Source organism: Selaginella moellendorffii, unplaced genomic scaffold, assembly GCF_000143415.4.
Source record: "Selaginella moellendorffii unplaced genomic scaffold, v1.0 SELMOscaffold_271, whole genome shotgun sequence".
Lineage (NCBI taxonomy): Eukaryota > Viridiplantae > Streptophyta > Lycopodiopsida > Selaginellales > Selaginellaceae > Selaginella > Selaginella moellendorffii.
The window spans coordinates 375-15,260 of record NW_003314529.1 but is presented as its reverse complement, the minus strand read 5'-3'; the positions used below and the strand labels follow the sequence as shown (position 1 = coordinate 15,260).

At 47.0% G+C, this 14,886-nt stretch overlaps 3 protein-coding genes across 7 annotated transcripts; 1 reads left to right on the top strand and 2 right to left on the bottom strand.

Moving 5' to 3' along the window:
• Positions 1-4,609: 4,609 nt before the first annotated feature.
• Positions 4,610-6,257, bottom strand: LOC9641036. The gene is made up of 3 exons (XM_024667964.1): positions 6,249-6,257; positions 5,570-6,027; positions 4,610-5,306 (listed from the first exon to the last, which is right to left on the bottom strand). Exons 1-3 carry the CDS (start codon positions 6,255-6,257, stop codon positions 4,610-4,612), a joined length of 1,164 nt encoding a protein of 387 aa, XP_024523732.1.
• A 2,103-nt stretch (positions 6,258-8,360) lies between these two features.
• Positions 8,361-10,693, bottom strand: LOC9641035 (DNA-directed RNA polymerase II subunit RPB1). Its single transcript, XM_024667963.1, has one exon. It carries the CDS (start codon positions 10,691-10,693, stop codon positions 8,387-8,389), a length of 2,307 nt encoding a protein of 768 aa, XP_024523731.1. The 3' UTR covers positions 8,361-8,386.
• Positions 10,694-10,935: 242 nt separating this feature from the next.
• On the top strand, positions 10,936-14,569 carry LOC9641038 (cleavage and polyadenylation specificity factor subunit 3-I). Of its 5 annotated transcripts, XR_002991457.1 has the most exons (9): positions 10,936-11,081; positions 11,150-11,247; positions 11,307-11,352; positions 11,403-11,552; positions 11,599-13,289; positions 13,354-13,606; positions 13,674-13,935; positions 14,008-14,253; positions 14,303-14,569. XR_002991457.1 is itself a non-coding variant. In XM_002994393.2 (5 exons), the coding sequence occupies exons 1-5, from the start codon at positions 10,956-10,958 to the stop codon at positions 13,210-13,212; spliced, it is 2,034 nt and encodes a 677-aa protein (XP_002994439.1). In that variant the 5' UTR covers positions 10,936-10,955; the 3' UTR covers positions 13,213-13,292. The 5 variants fall into 5 exon arrangements, 1 of the variants encoding a protein (XP_002994439.1); XR_002991456.1 differs by having other exon boundaries at positions 11,599-13,241; positions 13,313-13,606; positions 14,008-14,364; XR_002991455.1 differs by having other exon boundaries at positions 13,679-13,935; positions 14,008-14,364.
• The last annotated feature ends 317 nt before the right edge of the window (positions 14,570-14,886 follow it).

The window sequence follows — 14,886 nt, the reverse complement described above, 5'->3', positions numbered from 1 at the left end:
AACATGGCTTTGGGATTTTCTTCATTGGATCAAATTCTCACCTGTGTTCTCGCTGCGGGCCTGAGAATTAGAGATATCACCGGATCTCACCTATCCCCGTTGCCTTTGTCAAAGCTTCCAACTCTTTTTCACTTTATAATGGTCTAGATTTTTCAGCTCTTTCTTGCTTTATAATATCTCAACCCTTAAATTTTTGAGTATGCACAACATGAAACTATGGCGCCCATAGTTTCTTAGAACTGAAAATCTAAGATTCACAGATCTCACCTATCGGCATTGCCTTGGTCAAAGTTTTATATCTTATGATCTAACACCACACTTTACTATTATGGTCTGGATTTCTTAGATTTTCTATTTCTTTCTTTCTTTATATTAATCTAGCAGTTTCTTAGCAGATGTTGTATAATTTAAAGATGCAGTTTATGTGCTTCACAAATTTATAGTTTTACCATCAACTGTCAGGGGTTCCTTTGCAAGAGCGTAATCTCCAAGCGCTCTTGTTCTGCCTCGTATTAAACCTTTGGAATGCGGATTCTCTAGTGAGAGAGTAATAGGTCATTTATAGAATATTCTAGTATATGCCAGATATTCCTCCAACAAACTGGATCTGGAGAGTAGGTAATGAAAAGTCCTCGAATGCTTTCACTTTTAAAAATCTTTATACCCTCCAGGCCCAATTTTCAAAGTGTAGCCCTTCATCATCCAAAAGGAGGCTTATGAGATATGATTAAAACTCTGACGGAGTATGTTGTGAGTATGTTCCCAACTACTGTTAACTTTCAAAGTTCTTCACAGCTTTTCTCACCTATAAGTTTTCACAAAAGAGATGCAAGTTTACAAGGAAAAAGGAAAGAATGAAAACAGGGATATATGGAGTATGTAAGTTCGCTGCTTCTGAGATGTTTGGGAAGATGTATCAAAGACAAAAGTGAGAAGCGACAAGCGTTGAGATCTGCTGATCAACAAGCCGGACTGTTGAAGCTGTCTTGTCGAGGCCCTCGGATCCTCCCATACAAGCTAAACGCTGGTGCCTGGTTTGTCTTCGGCAAGAAGTACGCTCCCGGTCCTGGAGAATGAGGTCTCTCACGAGAAATCTTCCCCCGGATGCTGAAAGATGGAGAGCTTCTTCCGCTCTCGACGTTGTAAGCCCCCTGTCCCGGACTCCGGCTAGTCTTCTGGACTGGAACCTTTCCCGGCCTAGTCTCGAGTGGAAAATCATTCCATTCGTTGTTCTTCTTCACCAGGCCATAGATCGTAAGCGATGGACTCGTCCGCTGTGCATAGGACCGTCCATGGAAGATCTCGATGTGTAGGAGCCGGGGCTGGGGGTGTCACGTCCTGATAACTCGAGAAGCTTGTCTGCATCGAGAAGGATGGAGAGGAGCTCATGCACTGCGGACTGCATGATCCCCGGCCGGGAGAGTTTGGAGTTCTTGGCGAGCTTTGTCTCGACTGCATGGTGAGAGCCGGGCCTCTGGGAAGCCGCACAGAGTAAGTACCGTGGCCTGGAAAATCGCTTTCTCGTGGAGACGTCGCCTTGCCAGTGATGGTGAAAGCTGGTAGACCAGAGCCGATGGTTCCATTCTCGTACTTGTAGGCTCCGGGACCGGGACTTCTCGAGCGGGGTGACGAGTCTCGGTGCTTGCCGGTGATTGGGACGCTCCTGGCCATGGATTTTCTGTTTTGTCCTCCGGAACAAAATGGCGAGCACCGAGAGAGAAGGATGGCGAGCTCGGCCTCGACAGAACGTCGTAAGTTCCTGGTCCTGGAAAGTTCTCCTTTGGACGTAATGGAATCCTCGACTTGATAGTTATCCAGGGACCGTTTGTTTGAAACTCGGCGTCCTGGTGTTCTCCCGGTCCCGGAGTTCTGGAGGACTCGACGGCCACCTCGGAGATAAACTGGATCTTCTCCTGGAGCTGGAATCTCTCCTGTCTAGATTGCCAGAGTCCCTTCTTCCTGACTCCCCTCTCTTTGGATTGAAAGCCGGATCGTCCGGTTCCATTGTGATCAGGAGCTTTAGAGGCTCGAAGGAGTCGAGCTTCTTGGACTGGACGCTGATTTTCTTCCATGGCAGCAGCAGCAACTCTCTGGTGAGCTCTAAGAATTCTCACAGTAGCATGGGGAACAAGAGTTCGTCAAGGTGATTAGCTATAGAAGCAGTCGTCAAGCTCGCAAAGTTTAGCTCAAAAAGAATCCACTCCCTCCTATTGTTGTGGCGGAGAACTACACTGCCTGAGAGATTGCCTGTTACTCGTCGCGGAGAGCTTGTGATTCCAATTCCAGCAGTGGTGCCACGCCGTCCCAGTTCGTGTGTCGAAGAGCTGGCAGTTTGATCATCTTTGCTATCATCTGCGAAGCAAAAGCTTAGAACCCTAAAATATTTGTTTCTAAATATTTGTCTCGCAACGATGCATAGGGGATTGATATCGGCGCAGGTAGATGAATGTAGCTAGATAGATTTCCTCTGTGCGTGGCCAGATTATCGATCAGGAATGACTGAAAATCTCTTAGAAACGCGGTGAAGATAGTCAATCAGGCACGGGGACGATTGATGGAGCAATGGCATCGTGCTTTGAGATGCGATCGCTTGCAATCTAGCTACTCCAAAATTCCAGTGAGTTATGTTCTTGAAACAAAAAGGAAAAACTATAATGTGCTGCTTCTCCGGAGCTAGGATGCCTTGCGAAGTTTTTCCAGTACGCTCTACTGCTCCAAGCTCCAGTGAAGCTGATCAATCGGAAGCAGTGGCATCGCGATCGACGATACATCAGCTGCTACTACAAAATCCAGTGAGTTTTGTTCTAGAAAAATGAAAAGACTAACGTGATACTTCTTCAGGTATGCATCTCTGCCTGTTTATTGCGAGTCACACACGCCTCACAGATCCACAGTAAGTGTTTCCAGCACGCTCTCTAATGCTCCCAGCACGGAAACTTGTCTCCTCTTTGCAGGTTATCAAGAATCCCATTCAGGCTGTGCGCAGTTCAAGCAAGTGGAGCTGGGAGCATCACTCACTGAACAAGCCGCGGCTGCGGAGTCCGAGCTCCCTGGTGCTCAAACCGTGCCAACTTGCTGCTCCCACGACGCCATGACCACGGTACCCGATCACAACCACGTTACGCTTCATCTCTGGTGGCCGAGCGATGCCGAGACGAGAACTGCGAGTCCGGCACCCAGGCTATGGCCCGTGAGCAGAAGCGATGCATTTGGATACGCCTCCACAGCCCGGCGTGCGTAGCCCACACCTTGGGAGACGTAGTCAGAGGCTCTGGTTGGAAAAGGTGGAGAGGCAAGAGCTCAGGCTGGGAAGCGACGTCCCTCCAAACTACACTAGGCTCCGAACTCCGGCGTGGCTGAGTGGTGGGAGTTTTGGGGATGGCTTCCAGCCGGGGACAGAGGTGGGTGTGGCTGAGAATCCATAGGCGTTGGTGGAGACGAGCGGGCCAGGCGATTGGGAGCTTCGTCCCACGCTTCTAGAGCTTCTTCGCTTGGTTTGTTTGGCCGACCGGTGGTGGTGATGGCGGGCTAGAAGAACACTGGTAGTAACAATGGCAGCCACGAGCAGGAGAGTGGAGCATTTACAAACCATAGTTTTGGGATTTATTAATTCTCATCTGTGTTAGCCTTTGAAAGCAGGTTTGGATTAGCCTTTTTTTTTCTGAGTGGATTAACCCTAAAAAATAAATTTCTAGGGATTTAAAGGATTCTTAGGTTTTTGGGAAGGTTTTATTAAAGCAAGTAATGGAAGATACATCTTTTGGGAGGGTTTTAAAGGATGTTACATCTGATGGGTTGGGTATACAGAAAGTTAAAAGGATTTCCCTTGAAGGATTTTGGATTTCCTCCATAATGCTGAATTCTGTAAAAGTAATGAAAGAGCAACAACAAAATTTTAAATTTCTAAATGGTTGGTATATTGTGGGACATGTTTACATTGAGGACCGTCCTATGTTTTAAGATAAATTATCAGGGTCTCCAGATGCAATCCCTGAGATGATGTTTGTGATAGAGTACTTTTTGGAGACTTTGATTGGGCTGAAGGCTAGAACGTGGACTATAGATGATGTCAAGCAAATAATATTAGATAACACAGAGGTACTTGAATATGAAGATTTATTCACTCGACTGAAACCTATTGTTCAAGGAGAATATGAAAAGGTGCTGAACGAGAAGAAACTACGTCCTCAAACCCCAAGAAGTGTGGGAAGAGAAAAAAAATATAGAGAGCACTAGAAAGGAATTGTAAACAGAGACAAATATTGTCATTTCATATTTTTCATAGCTACAAGCTTTGGGAGGATCGATAAGTTCCAGGCTGAAGTCAACGCTGGTACTTGGTTTGTGCTCCCAGTCTAGGAGAACGAGGACGCTCCTCACAATAAATCTTCCCCTGGATGCTGAAAGATGGAGAGCTGCTTCCACTCTCAACGTTGTAAGCCCCCTGTCCTGGAGAACGAGGACGCTCCTCATGAGAAATCTTCCCCCGGATGCTGACATTGGTTCCTCGGCTTCTCTGCTGGACTGGAAGCTTTCCCCGGATGCTAAACTCCGGACTCACCCGGCCTAGTCTCGGGCAGTAAGCTCCAGGCCCTGGAAAATCATTCCATTAGTTGTTCTTCTTCCCCGGGCCATACAGCGTAAACCATGGACTCGTTGGCCTGGAAGAGATCGTATACGCTCCAGGTCCCGGAGAGCTGCTCCTGGAAGTGGAAGAAGCTGGGCTGCTAAGTCGGCCGTGCATGCTGAAGGAAGGACCGTCCATGGAAGATCTCGAGGTGTAGCTGGGGCTGTCACGTCCTGATAACTTGGGAAGCTTTTCTCGCATCGAGAAGGATGGAGAGGAGCTCCTGCACTGCGGACTGTATGATCCCGGGCCGGGGGAGTTTGGAGTTCTTGGCGAGCTTTGTCTCGACTGCATGGTCTGGCCTCTGGGAAGCCGCAGAGAGTAAGTACCGGGGCCTGGAACATCGCTTTGTCGTGGAGACGTCACCTTGCCACGCTCCTGGCCCTGGATTTTCTGTTTTGTCCTCCGAGAGAGAGGGGTGGCGAGCTCAGCCTCAACACAACGTTGTAAGCTCCTGGTCCTAGAAAGTTCTCCTTTGGACGTAATGGAATCCTCGACTTGATAGTTCTTCAGGGACCGTTTGTTTGAAACTCGGCGTCTTGGTATCTTCCTGGTCCCGGAGTTGGATCTGATTGTGGAGGACTCGACGGCCGCCTTGGAGATAAACTGGATCTTCTCCTGGAGCTGGAATCTCTCCTGTCTAGATTGCCAGAGTCCCTTCTTCCTGACTCCCCTCTCTCTGGATTGAAAGCCGGATCATCTGGCTCCGGCATCAAGAAGGTCCCCGTTTTTTGTGATCTTGTAAGCCGTCACCTTGACGATGAAGTAGCCAACTTCCTTTTACTTCTCCTTGTCGGGCCTGTAGCTGGAATAAACCCCGTGACCAGGAACGTTTGCATGAGCATTCAACGAACCTTCAACCGCTGTCTTGGTCCAGCTAGTGTTTGTCTCTCACCTCGGGGCGGCACCTTTGCCTAGGACGGAAAAAAAGAAGCAAATGGCCTCGGGCTGTGAGCTCTGGGAGGCGAGTCAAACCGCCATGCCATGATATAAGCCGGACCACCAAAAGTTCCTGGAAGATTGTGCTGCCCCGGCCCGGGACTCCAGTCCTTTCCAGCGTCTCTAAACCGAGGAGAGATTGGGTAGGCTGGACAGTCCGGCCTCCTCTTTACGTTTTGTGCTCCCGGTCCAGGACTGTGAGACCTCTTGCCATCGGCAAGCCAGCTTCCCATCGAGAAAGCTGGCGAAGATGGCTGGGACTTCAGCGAGTACCATCCCAGCCCCAGTCCCAGCAATGACGATCCTCCACGCAAAGTAGCCAGCTTTCCAAAGTTTGTGGAAACTAAACTGGAAGTGTCTAGTGCAATGTTCTTTGTGTCGATTTCTCTGCCATGGTTGTGATTAGAGGCTTGAGCTTCTTGGACTGGACGCTGGCACCATCCTGCTTCTCGGAGGAGATCCTAATCTAGTAAAAAAATAGAAAAGCTATAGCATGAATAGGGTGGCAATAGTAGCAGCCACACCACTCCCAAGCAGTGCTGGAATTGGAAACACAAACTCTCTATGACAAATAGCAAACAGATTTGTGATCACGACAACCCTCCACAATAGCAACCTCAAACTAAAGTTTTTAAGAGGGAGTGAATTTTTTTAAGTTAAATAAAAATTCTTCGTCCTCCACCATCACCATCACTATTTTTCTTCCATGGTAATAATAACAACTCTCCAAGAACTCAAAATAGTATGGGAACAAGAGTGTTTCAACTAGAGTGCCAGTGAAAGTAGTAAATTTTTATATATATTTAGCCTTAGAAAGTGCTTTGTGGTTTTTTACCCATAGTAATGGAAATTGGGAAGGATGTTGCATTTACTAATGGTTTTAATGAATAGAAAAAAAATTTTGGTAAGTCATATACATTACAAAAGGTAATTACTTCATCTAGGGCCAAAATACCCATAATATATTCTTCCCTTTACTTTTTTTATTTATAATTTTAGTTTAATTTAATTTTTAATTTAAAAGCTCTTAAAAGAGGGAGTGGATTCTTTTGAGTTAGGTGAAAGTTCTTTTTCCTTAACTACCACCATTACCATATTTTTTTTTATTAATAAAAATTTTCATTTATGTTTAACTTTAAAAAGTGCTTTATAACAATAAAAGCTGATAGGGATGTTACATCTATTAGTGGTTTTAATACACAAAAACAAAAATTTGGTGGAATCTCTACTGATATTTTATGTACACCATAGAAAGTGGTTGCATCCACAACAGATTTCTCTCTTTAAAGTTTTTTAATTTAAATTTAGTTTTAAAAGCTTTTAAAAGGGAGTGAATTCTTTTGAATTAGATAGAGATTCTTTTTCCCCGACTACCACTATTATCATTTTTTTTTTCTTTTTTACTAAATTAAATTCTTATTTATGTTTAGCTTTAGACAGTGCTTTATGGTTATTTAGCCCTATCAATGGAAACCATGAGAAATGCTATATTAAATTTAAATAAAAATTAAATTCCATTTTTATCCTTGCAAGGATGCAAAATTAATAATTTCATTTGTAAGGGAGAAAACTATGATAGAATTAAATTACAATTAACAAATTCGGGGTAAAGTGTTTCTGAAAGTGCTATTTCATATATATTGCAAATATTTTACCTAATGATGATAAAAGCAAGAAGGACATATGGCTTTATAGATCATGAAGAACTAAATGCAAGACTTATGATTAGTCATTTATTTCCCATCTTTTGGGGTATGATATCACAATATAATAAAAAAAAAAGTAATGAAGATAAAGTGGATGATGTTAATTTTTATATCGATGCTCTTGAGTGTAAAATGGAAGAAGCTGAAAACTTAATATCTACTCAACAAAATTCGATATAAAATTTATTTGCACAACATGAAGATTAATCATTGTTGCAAAATACATAAATATTGGATTTTTTGTTTAAAATTAAATTAATGACCAATCTAAAATGGGTGTGAAAGCTTTTACTAAATGTTAAAAATGTGAACATTGGTAAAATTAATCATTGGAAAGATGTGGTTATATGGTAATTACTCACTTATGCCACATTCTATAGTTTAGAAAATGCCAAAGAAAGAAAATATAACATTTTACACCTAACTGTGATGCAACATTTTAACATTTGTATAATTTTACATTTTGGGATAATCAAAGTAAAAAATGGAAAGATATTTGAGAAGGCCTTTTTGAGTATTATCAAATGCAAGAGGAAATCACTTTACAAGATATAAAAAAGAAGTCTTTATATATATATATATATATATATATATATATATATATATATATATATATATATATATATATATATATATATATTTATTTATAGAGCCAGTGTGCAAAAGATATAATGATCTCATTAAAGATTGCACATGATGAAGTAAAAAAGCGACAACCAACACTCTAAATTTCTAAATAGTTAATATATTATAGAAGATGTTTAAGTTGAGGACCGTCCTATGCTTTTGGATAGATTCTCAGGGTCTCCAGCTTGGATACCTGAGACGATGTTTGTTATGGAGTACTCTTTGGAGACTTTGATTGGGCGGAAGGCCAGAACGTGGACAAACGACGTGGAGCAAATAATATTAGATAACACAGAGGGACTTAATCGAGTAGGTGCATTCTCTCGTATGAAACCTGCTGCTGAAGAATATGAACAGGTGGTGAACGAGAGGAAACGACGTCCTCAATCCCCAAGAAGAAGTGGCCGGCTTGGAAAGAAAAATATAGAGCTTCTTCATACTAGCACTAGAAAACAATTGTAAACAGACACAAATATAACTTCTCATTTCATATTTTTCTTAGCAATCTTGGAGAACGAGGACGCTCCTCACAATAAATCTTCCCTGGATTGCTGAAAGATGGAGAGCTTCTTCCACTCTTGACGTTGTAAGCCCCCTGTCCTGGAAAACGAGGACGCTCCTCACGAGAAATCTTCCCCCGGATGCTGAAAGAGCTTCTTCGGCTTCTCTGCTGGACTGGAAGCTTTCCCCGGATGCTAAACTCCGGACTCACCCGGCCTAGTTTCGGGCAGTACGCTCCGGACCCTGGAAAATCATTCCATTCGTTGCTCTTCTTCACCGGGCCATACATCGTAAATGATGGACTCGTTGGCCTGGAAGAGATCGTATACGCTCCAGGTCCCGGAGAGCTGCTCCTGGAAGTGGAAGAAGCCGGGCTACTAAGTCGGCCGTGCATGCTGAAGGAAGGACCGTCCATGGAAGATCTCGAGGTGTAGGAGCCGGGGCCGGGGGTGTCTGATAACTCTTCTCGCATCCTGTGCTGCGGACTGTATGATCCCGGGCTGGGAAAGTTTGGAGTTCTTGGTGAGCTTTGTCTCGACTGCATGGTGAAAGCCGGGCCTCTGGGAAGCCGCACAGAGTAAGTACCGGGGCCTGGAACATCGCTTTCTCGTGGAGACGTCGCCTTGCCAGTGATGGTGAAAGCTGGTAGACCATAGCCGATGGTTCCATTCTCGTACTTGTAGGCTCCGGGACCGGGACTTCTCGAGCGGGGTGACGAGTCTCGGGGCTTGCCAGTGATTGAAAAATGCGGGCCGTGTGGCTTCCCTATGATCCTGTACGCTCCTGGCCCTGGATTTTCTGTTTTGTCCTCCGGAACAAAACGGCGAGTGCCGAGAGAGAAGGATGGCGAGCTCGGCCTCGACACAACGTCGTAAGTTCCTGGTCCTGGAAAGTTCTCCTTTGGACGTAATGGAATCCTGGACTTGATAGTTATCCAGGGACCGTTTGTTTGAAACTCGGCGTCCTGGTGTTCTCCCGGTCCCGGAGTTGGATCTGGTTGTGGAGGACCCGACGGCCGCCTCGGAGATAAACTGGATCTTCTCCTGGAGCGGGAACCTCTCCTGTCTAGATTGCCAGAGTCCCTTCTTCCTGACTCCCCTCTCTCTGGATTGAAAGCCGGATCATCCGGTTCCGGCATCAAGAAGGTCCCCGTCTTTGTGATCTTGTAAGCCGGTCCTTTCGGATTCACCTTGACGATGAAGTAGCCAACTTCCTTTTTCTTCTCCTTCTTCTTCTTCGGCAGATGCTCGGGCCTGTAGCTGGAATAAACCCCGTGACCAGGAACGTTTGCATGAGCATTCAACGAACCTTCAACCGCTGTCTTGGTCCAGCTAGTGTTTGTCTCTCGCATCGGGCCGGCACCTTTGCCTAGGACGGACAACGAAGAAGCAAATGGCTTCGGGCTGTGAGCTCTGGGAGGCGAGTTAAACCGCGGCGCCATGGTGTAAGCCGGACCACCAAAAGTTCCTGGAAGATTGTGCTGCCCCGGCCCGGGACTCCGGTCCTTTGCAGCGTCTCTAAACCGAGGAGACATCGTGTAGCCTGGACCGTCCGGCCTCCTCTTTACGTAGTGTGCTCCTGGTCCGGGACTGTGAGACCTCTTGCCATCGCCAAGCCGGCTTCCCATCGAGAAAGCTGGCGAAGATGGCTGGGACTTCGGCGAGTACCATCCCGGCCCCGGTCCCGGCGATGACGATCCTCCACGCAAAGTAGCCGGCTTTCCAAAGTTCGTGGAAACCAAACTGGATGTGTCTAGCGCGACATTCTTGGTGCTGAAAGTTTGTGTCGATTTCTCTGCCATGGTTGTGATCGGGAGCTTTAGAGGCTCGAGCTTCTTGGACTGGACGCTGGCACCATCCTGCTTCTCGGAGATCCCACTGCTTCTATAGCTAATCACCGGTACTCTAGTTGACGAGCTCTTGTTCCCCATGCTAGTGTGAGAGTTCCTGGAGCTCACCAGAGAGTTGGTGCTGCTACCATGGAAGAAAAATGGTGGTGGTGGTAGTGGAGGAGGAAGAACCTCTATCTCGTCAAGCTCACAAAGCTTAGCTCGAAAGAATCCACTCCCTCCTAAGATCTCTGGCCTGGGGACACTGTTGTGGAGGAGCCTGGGATGAACTACACTGCTGCCTCGACAAGAAGGATCGCAAGCCTGTGAGAGATTGCCTGCTACTCTTGTGATTCCAATTCCAGCACCGCTCCAAGCGGATCCGGGAGTGGTGCCGCCGCCGCCGCCGCTGCCGTCCCAGTTCGTGTCGTGACCACTGCGCCAAAGAGCTGGCAGTTTGATCATCTTTGCTACCCAAGGCGCCCATCAATGGGAATTTTTTTCCACAGATTGTTCTTCCTATCAGAGGTTCTTGATGAAATGGATTGAATCGAAGCCGACAAGAATCTCACCTGGGATCATCCGCGACTGCCGCAATGCCTTTGCTCGAGCAGCGCTCCTCCTAGGGCTTTTTGGGCGGGAGTGCAAGCGCTGCGTAAATGCCGACGTGGCAAAAGCTTAGAACCCTAAAATCTTCGTTCTTTCTAGGGCTTTTGGTTTCGCGACGATGCTGAAGAGAAAGGATTCGATGGCGAGGAACGAGGGCGAGAAGATGGAGATTATGCCTCTGGGAGCTGGAAGCGAGGTCGGCCGATCGTGCTGCCACATGACTTACAAGGGAAAGACGATTCTGGTGAGTGGATTTCGAGATTTCTTTCTTTCGAGCAAGGAAATGTGAAATGTGAGTGCTTTCCTGCCCAGTTCGACTGTGGAATCCATCCCGGCTACACTGGAATGGCCGCGTTGCCGTATTTCGATGAGATTGATCCGTCGACAATCGACGTGCTGTTAGTAACTCAGTAAGGATTTTCCTTTTCGTTTCCTTTTATTGTTCTACTCTTCGTGATCTCTGTTCCAGCTTTCATCTCGATCACGCGGCCTCGCTTCCATATTTTCTGGAGAAGGTACTTGATTTCTTTTTTGCGAGGCTGGTTTGTAAAGTTTTGTCTCTCAGACCACATTCAAAGGCCGAGTGTTCATGACACACGCAACCAAAGCCATTTACAAGCTTTTGCTCACGGACTATGTCAAGATCAGCAAAGGGTCTGTCGAAGACATGCTGTATGACGAGCAAGACGTGCTGAAAACCATGGACAAGATCGAGGTATGTGTGGTGCTACCTGGGGTCACATCACTTACGGTGCCTACAGGTTATAGACTTTCACCAAACTATGGAGGTGAATGGGATACGCTTCTGGTGCTACACCGCGGGACATGTCCTCGGGGCAGCGATGTTCATGGTGGATATAGCCGGTATCCGGGTCTTATACACAGGAGACTACTCCAGAGAAGAGGATCGCCACCTCAAAGCCGCGGAAATGCCAGAGTTTTCTCCAGACGTCTGCATCATAGAGTCGACTTATGGCGTTCAGATTCATCAGCCGCGACACGTCCGGGAGAAGAGGTTTACGGAGACTATAGCGCAAACCGTGTCTCACGGAGGCAGAGTTCTCATTCCGGCTTTCGCTCTAGGACGAGCACAGGAGCTTCTGTTGATTCTGGACGAGTACTGGGAGGCTCACCCGGAGCTGCAACACATCCCGATATACTATGCTTCGCCGCTAGCCAAGAAGTGCATGGCAGTCTATCAGACTTACATCAATTCCATGAACGACAAGATCAAGTCTCAGTACGAGAACTCGAATCCCTTCAACTTCAAGCATATCTCTCCTCTCAAGAGCATCGAGCAGTTCGAAGATGTCGGGCCTTCGATTGTTATGGCTAGTCCAAGCGGTTTGCAGAGCGGCCTCTCTCGTCAGCTATTCGACCGCTGGTGTCAGGACAGGAAGAACGCTTGCGTGATACCTGGTTACGTTGTGGAAGGGACACTTGCAAAGACTATACTGAACGAGCCGAAGGAAGTTGCCCTCGTCAGTGGCCTCGTAGTTCCGCTCAACATGAGGGTGGTGTACATCTCTTTCTCGGCACACGCGGACTTTGCTCAGACCAGCGCCTTCTTAGGGGAACTAAGGCCTCCGCACATTGTTCTCGTTCATGGAGAGCAGAACGAGATGGGCCGTCTAAAGGTCAAGTTACAGGCGCAGTTTGCAGAACAAAACGTCAAGATAAACTCGCCAAAGAACTGCCAACCCGTGGAGTTTTTTTTCAAAGGAGAGAAAGTTGCAAAGGCTGTTGGTAGGCTGGCGGAGAAAACACCAGACGAGGGGGGCGCAGTGAGCGGCCTGCTGATCAAGAAGAGCTTCACGTACCAGCTGATGGCTCCGGACGACCTTCATGTTTACACACAGCTTTCCAGGGGCAGCATCCAGCAGAGGCTCTCAGTCCCATACGACGGCGCATTTGTTGTGCTGCGACACAGGATTGAGCAGATGTACGACGGCGTGGAACACGTTACAAAAGCCGAGAGCCAGACACTGAGGATCCATGACAAGGTGACGATTTCTCAGGAGTCAAACGAGCATGTGGTCCTCCAGTGGGTGTCTGATCCAGTGAGCGACATGATAGCGGATTCAATAATTGCGATCATCACGAAGATGGATCCTCGCTTGCTGACGGACGCCAATGGTCTGCCGAAGATTGAGGAGGATCTTACGGTTGTCCAGTCGCTGCTCACGTCTTTGTTTGGAGACGTCAAAGTAGACGAGGAAGGGAAGAAGCTCGTGATTTCTGTGGACGGAGTTGCTGCCACTGTGGACTACACCAGCCGCAGCGTCGAGTGTGACGATGACAATCTCAAAGAACGCATCAAATCTGCTCTTCACAGAATGCATAATGTTCTACACCCTCTGGCGATTGAAAGCTGATCCAACACACCTGGTCCTTCATGTGCTCGGTACGTTTTGTGATCATCATCGCAGTAACAAAATCCATGACTTTTAAGGTACGCTTTTTTCTGTTTTCTAGACTAAGACGGGATAGCGACGCGGTGTTGTTTGATCTTGCAGCCTGGAGTTTTGCGCCCGACCCGACTTGCCGACTTTTTAAGATCTGGCATGGTATCGTTTCTTACTCAACCGGCACCTTTCACCATCTGTGCAAGATCATAAGCTCGTCGTTGCTGACCTGTGTTGATGTTCTCGACAAGTGTTTTTTATATTCGAAGAGGTGGGGAATTATGCTTACAACCACAAACGACTGCCGCTGCACTGGTGTTTCACACTACTCCAGATTAAAAGATAAAAAAAAACGAAGGAAAAGGTATGTCTTTTAAACTTCCGTCAGGAGAAACGCATTTTGATATTATTGTTCATTCCTGTCAATGCAGCGCAGTGTTGGCGCGTTGGTTTCCACCACCATCGCATGGACTGCGGACTGGAAACTCTCGTGAAGCCCATGAAGTGGAATCCGACGGCATTCAGGCGTCGTCTAGTGGAGTTACAGGTAACTTTCTTCCCACCTAGCAATGTTCCAGCAGATGTTTCGCTTTTGGATCCTCCGATTTGGGGCCCCGGAATGGAGGAGTGCGTTCCGGGACGCGGTCAGAGCGATATCCGGAAGACTGGACGGACTGCATTTCTTTTCCACAGGTGAGCTGTGCTGTGTCGCTTTGTTTCATTCCAAGTGGAACTTATCTCGTTTTGCGGTGCTTGTTTTTGTAGGAAAGAAATCGTAGCGAGCACAGCACAAGAGGTTCTCTCTATAATGGTAGAGATGCCAGAAGCTGCAGAGGGACTGCCAGGAGGTATAATTTTTGGAGCAGTGGCGCTGTGGCAGTAGCTCACAGGGCGGGCCAAGCCAACAAGGAAAGCGTCTGTGTTGGAAATGACGCTGAAAGGATTGGATTTATTCCTTCGTGCTCGAGCACATGGATGAAAGAGGTCGACTGGTATGGAAAAAAGAAGATGGTATATACAAATCTAAGCTCTAAGATCTAAGATCTAATGTAATGTCCAGGGATCGATCTGGAAGTTTGGGAGAGAGGATAAAAAGATATCATACTACTTCAGAGTACATTATAGTTACGTCCAAAGATATTCTTCCATTCCAGACAGACAAAGAATTGCTTGGAGAGGGATCCTTTGGGAAAGATTCGAACCGGCGACCTTGGCGCTAGCAATCATGGGATCTCCATAATCTCCGACAGTAATTAGCAGCAGTTGTTTGCTCTAATTGCCCACGCTAACGGGCAGGGTAGTGAAAGTTTTGGATTGGTCCGGTCAATTTAGTTGGGTGCGAGCCACTGTGGACCAGACACGTGTCACGACCCGCTGGTCCCTGTCGCAGCGGTGGGGGTTTTTATTTTTTACTGCGGTGGCGTAAATTCAAATCCAAGGCCAGGATCAACGGCTATCAATGTTTCACCGTTGACGGTTTCATCTGGCCCGTCAACCATGAGAGGACCGGCCGAACTTCAAACCTTTTACCCGCCCGCAGTAAACTCGTTTGCTGGTTCGGGGCTCGTGCCTCGGTGCCGAGCCTGGCCCGAGCTTTTGGCTATGGCTTGTATTTGGAAATAGTTTTTATTTTAGTGTTCTGTG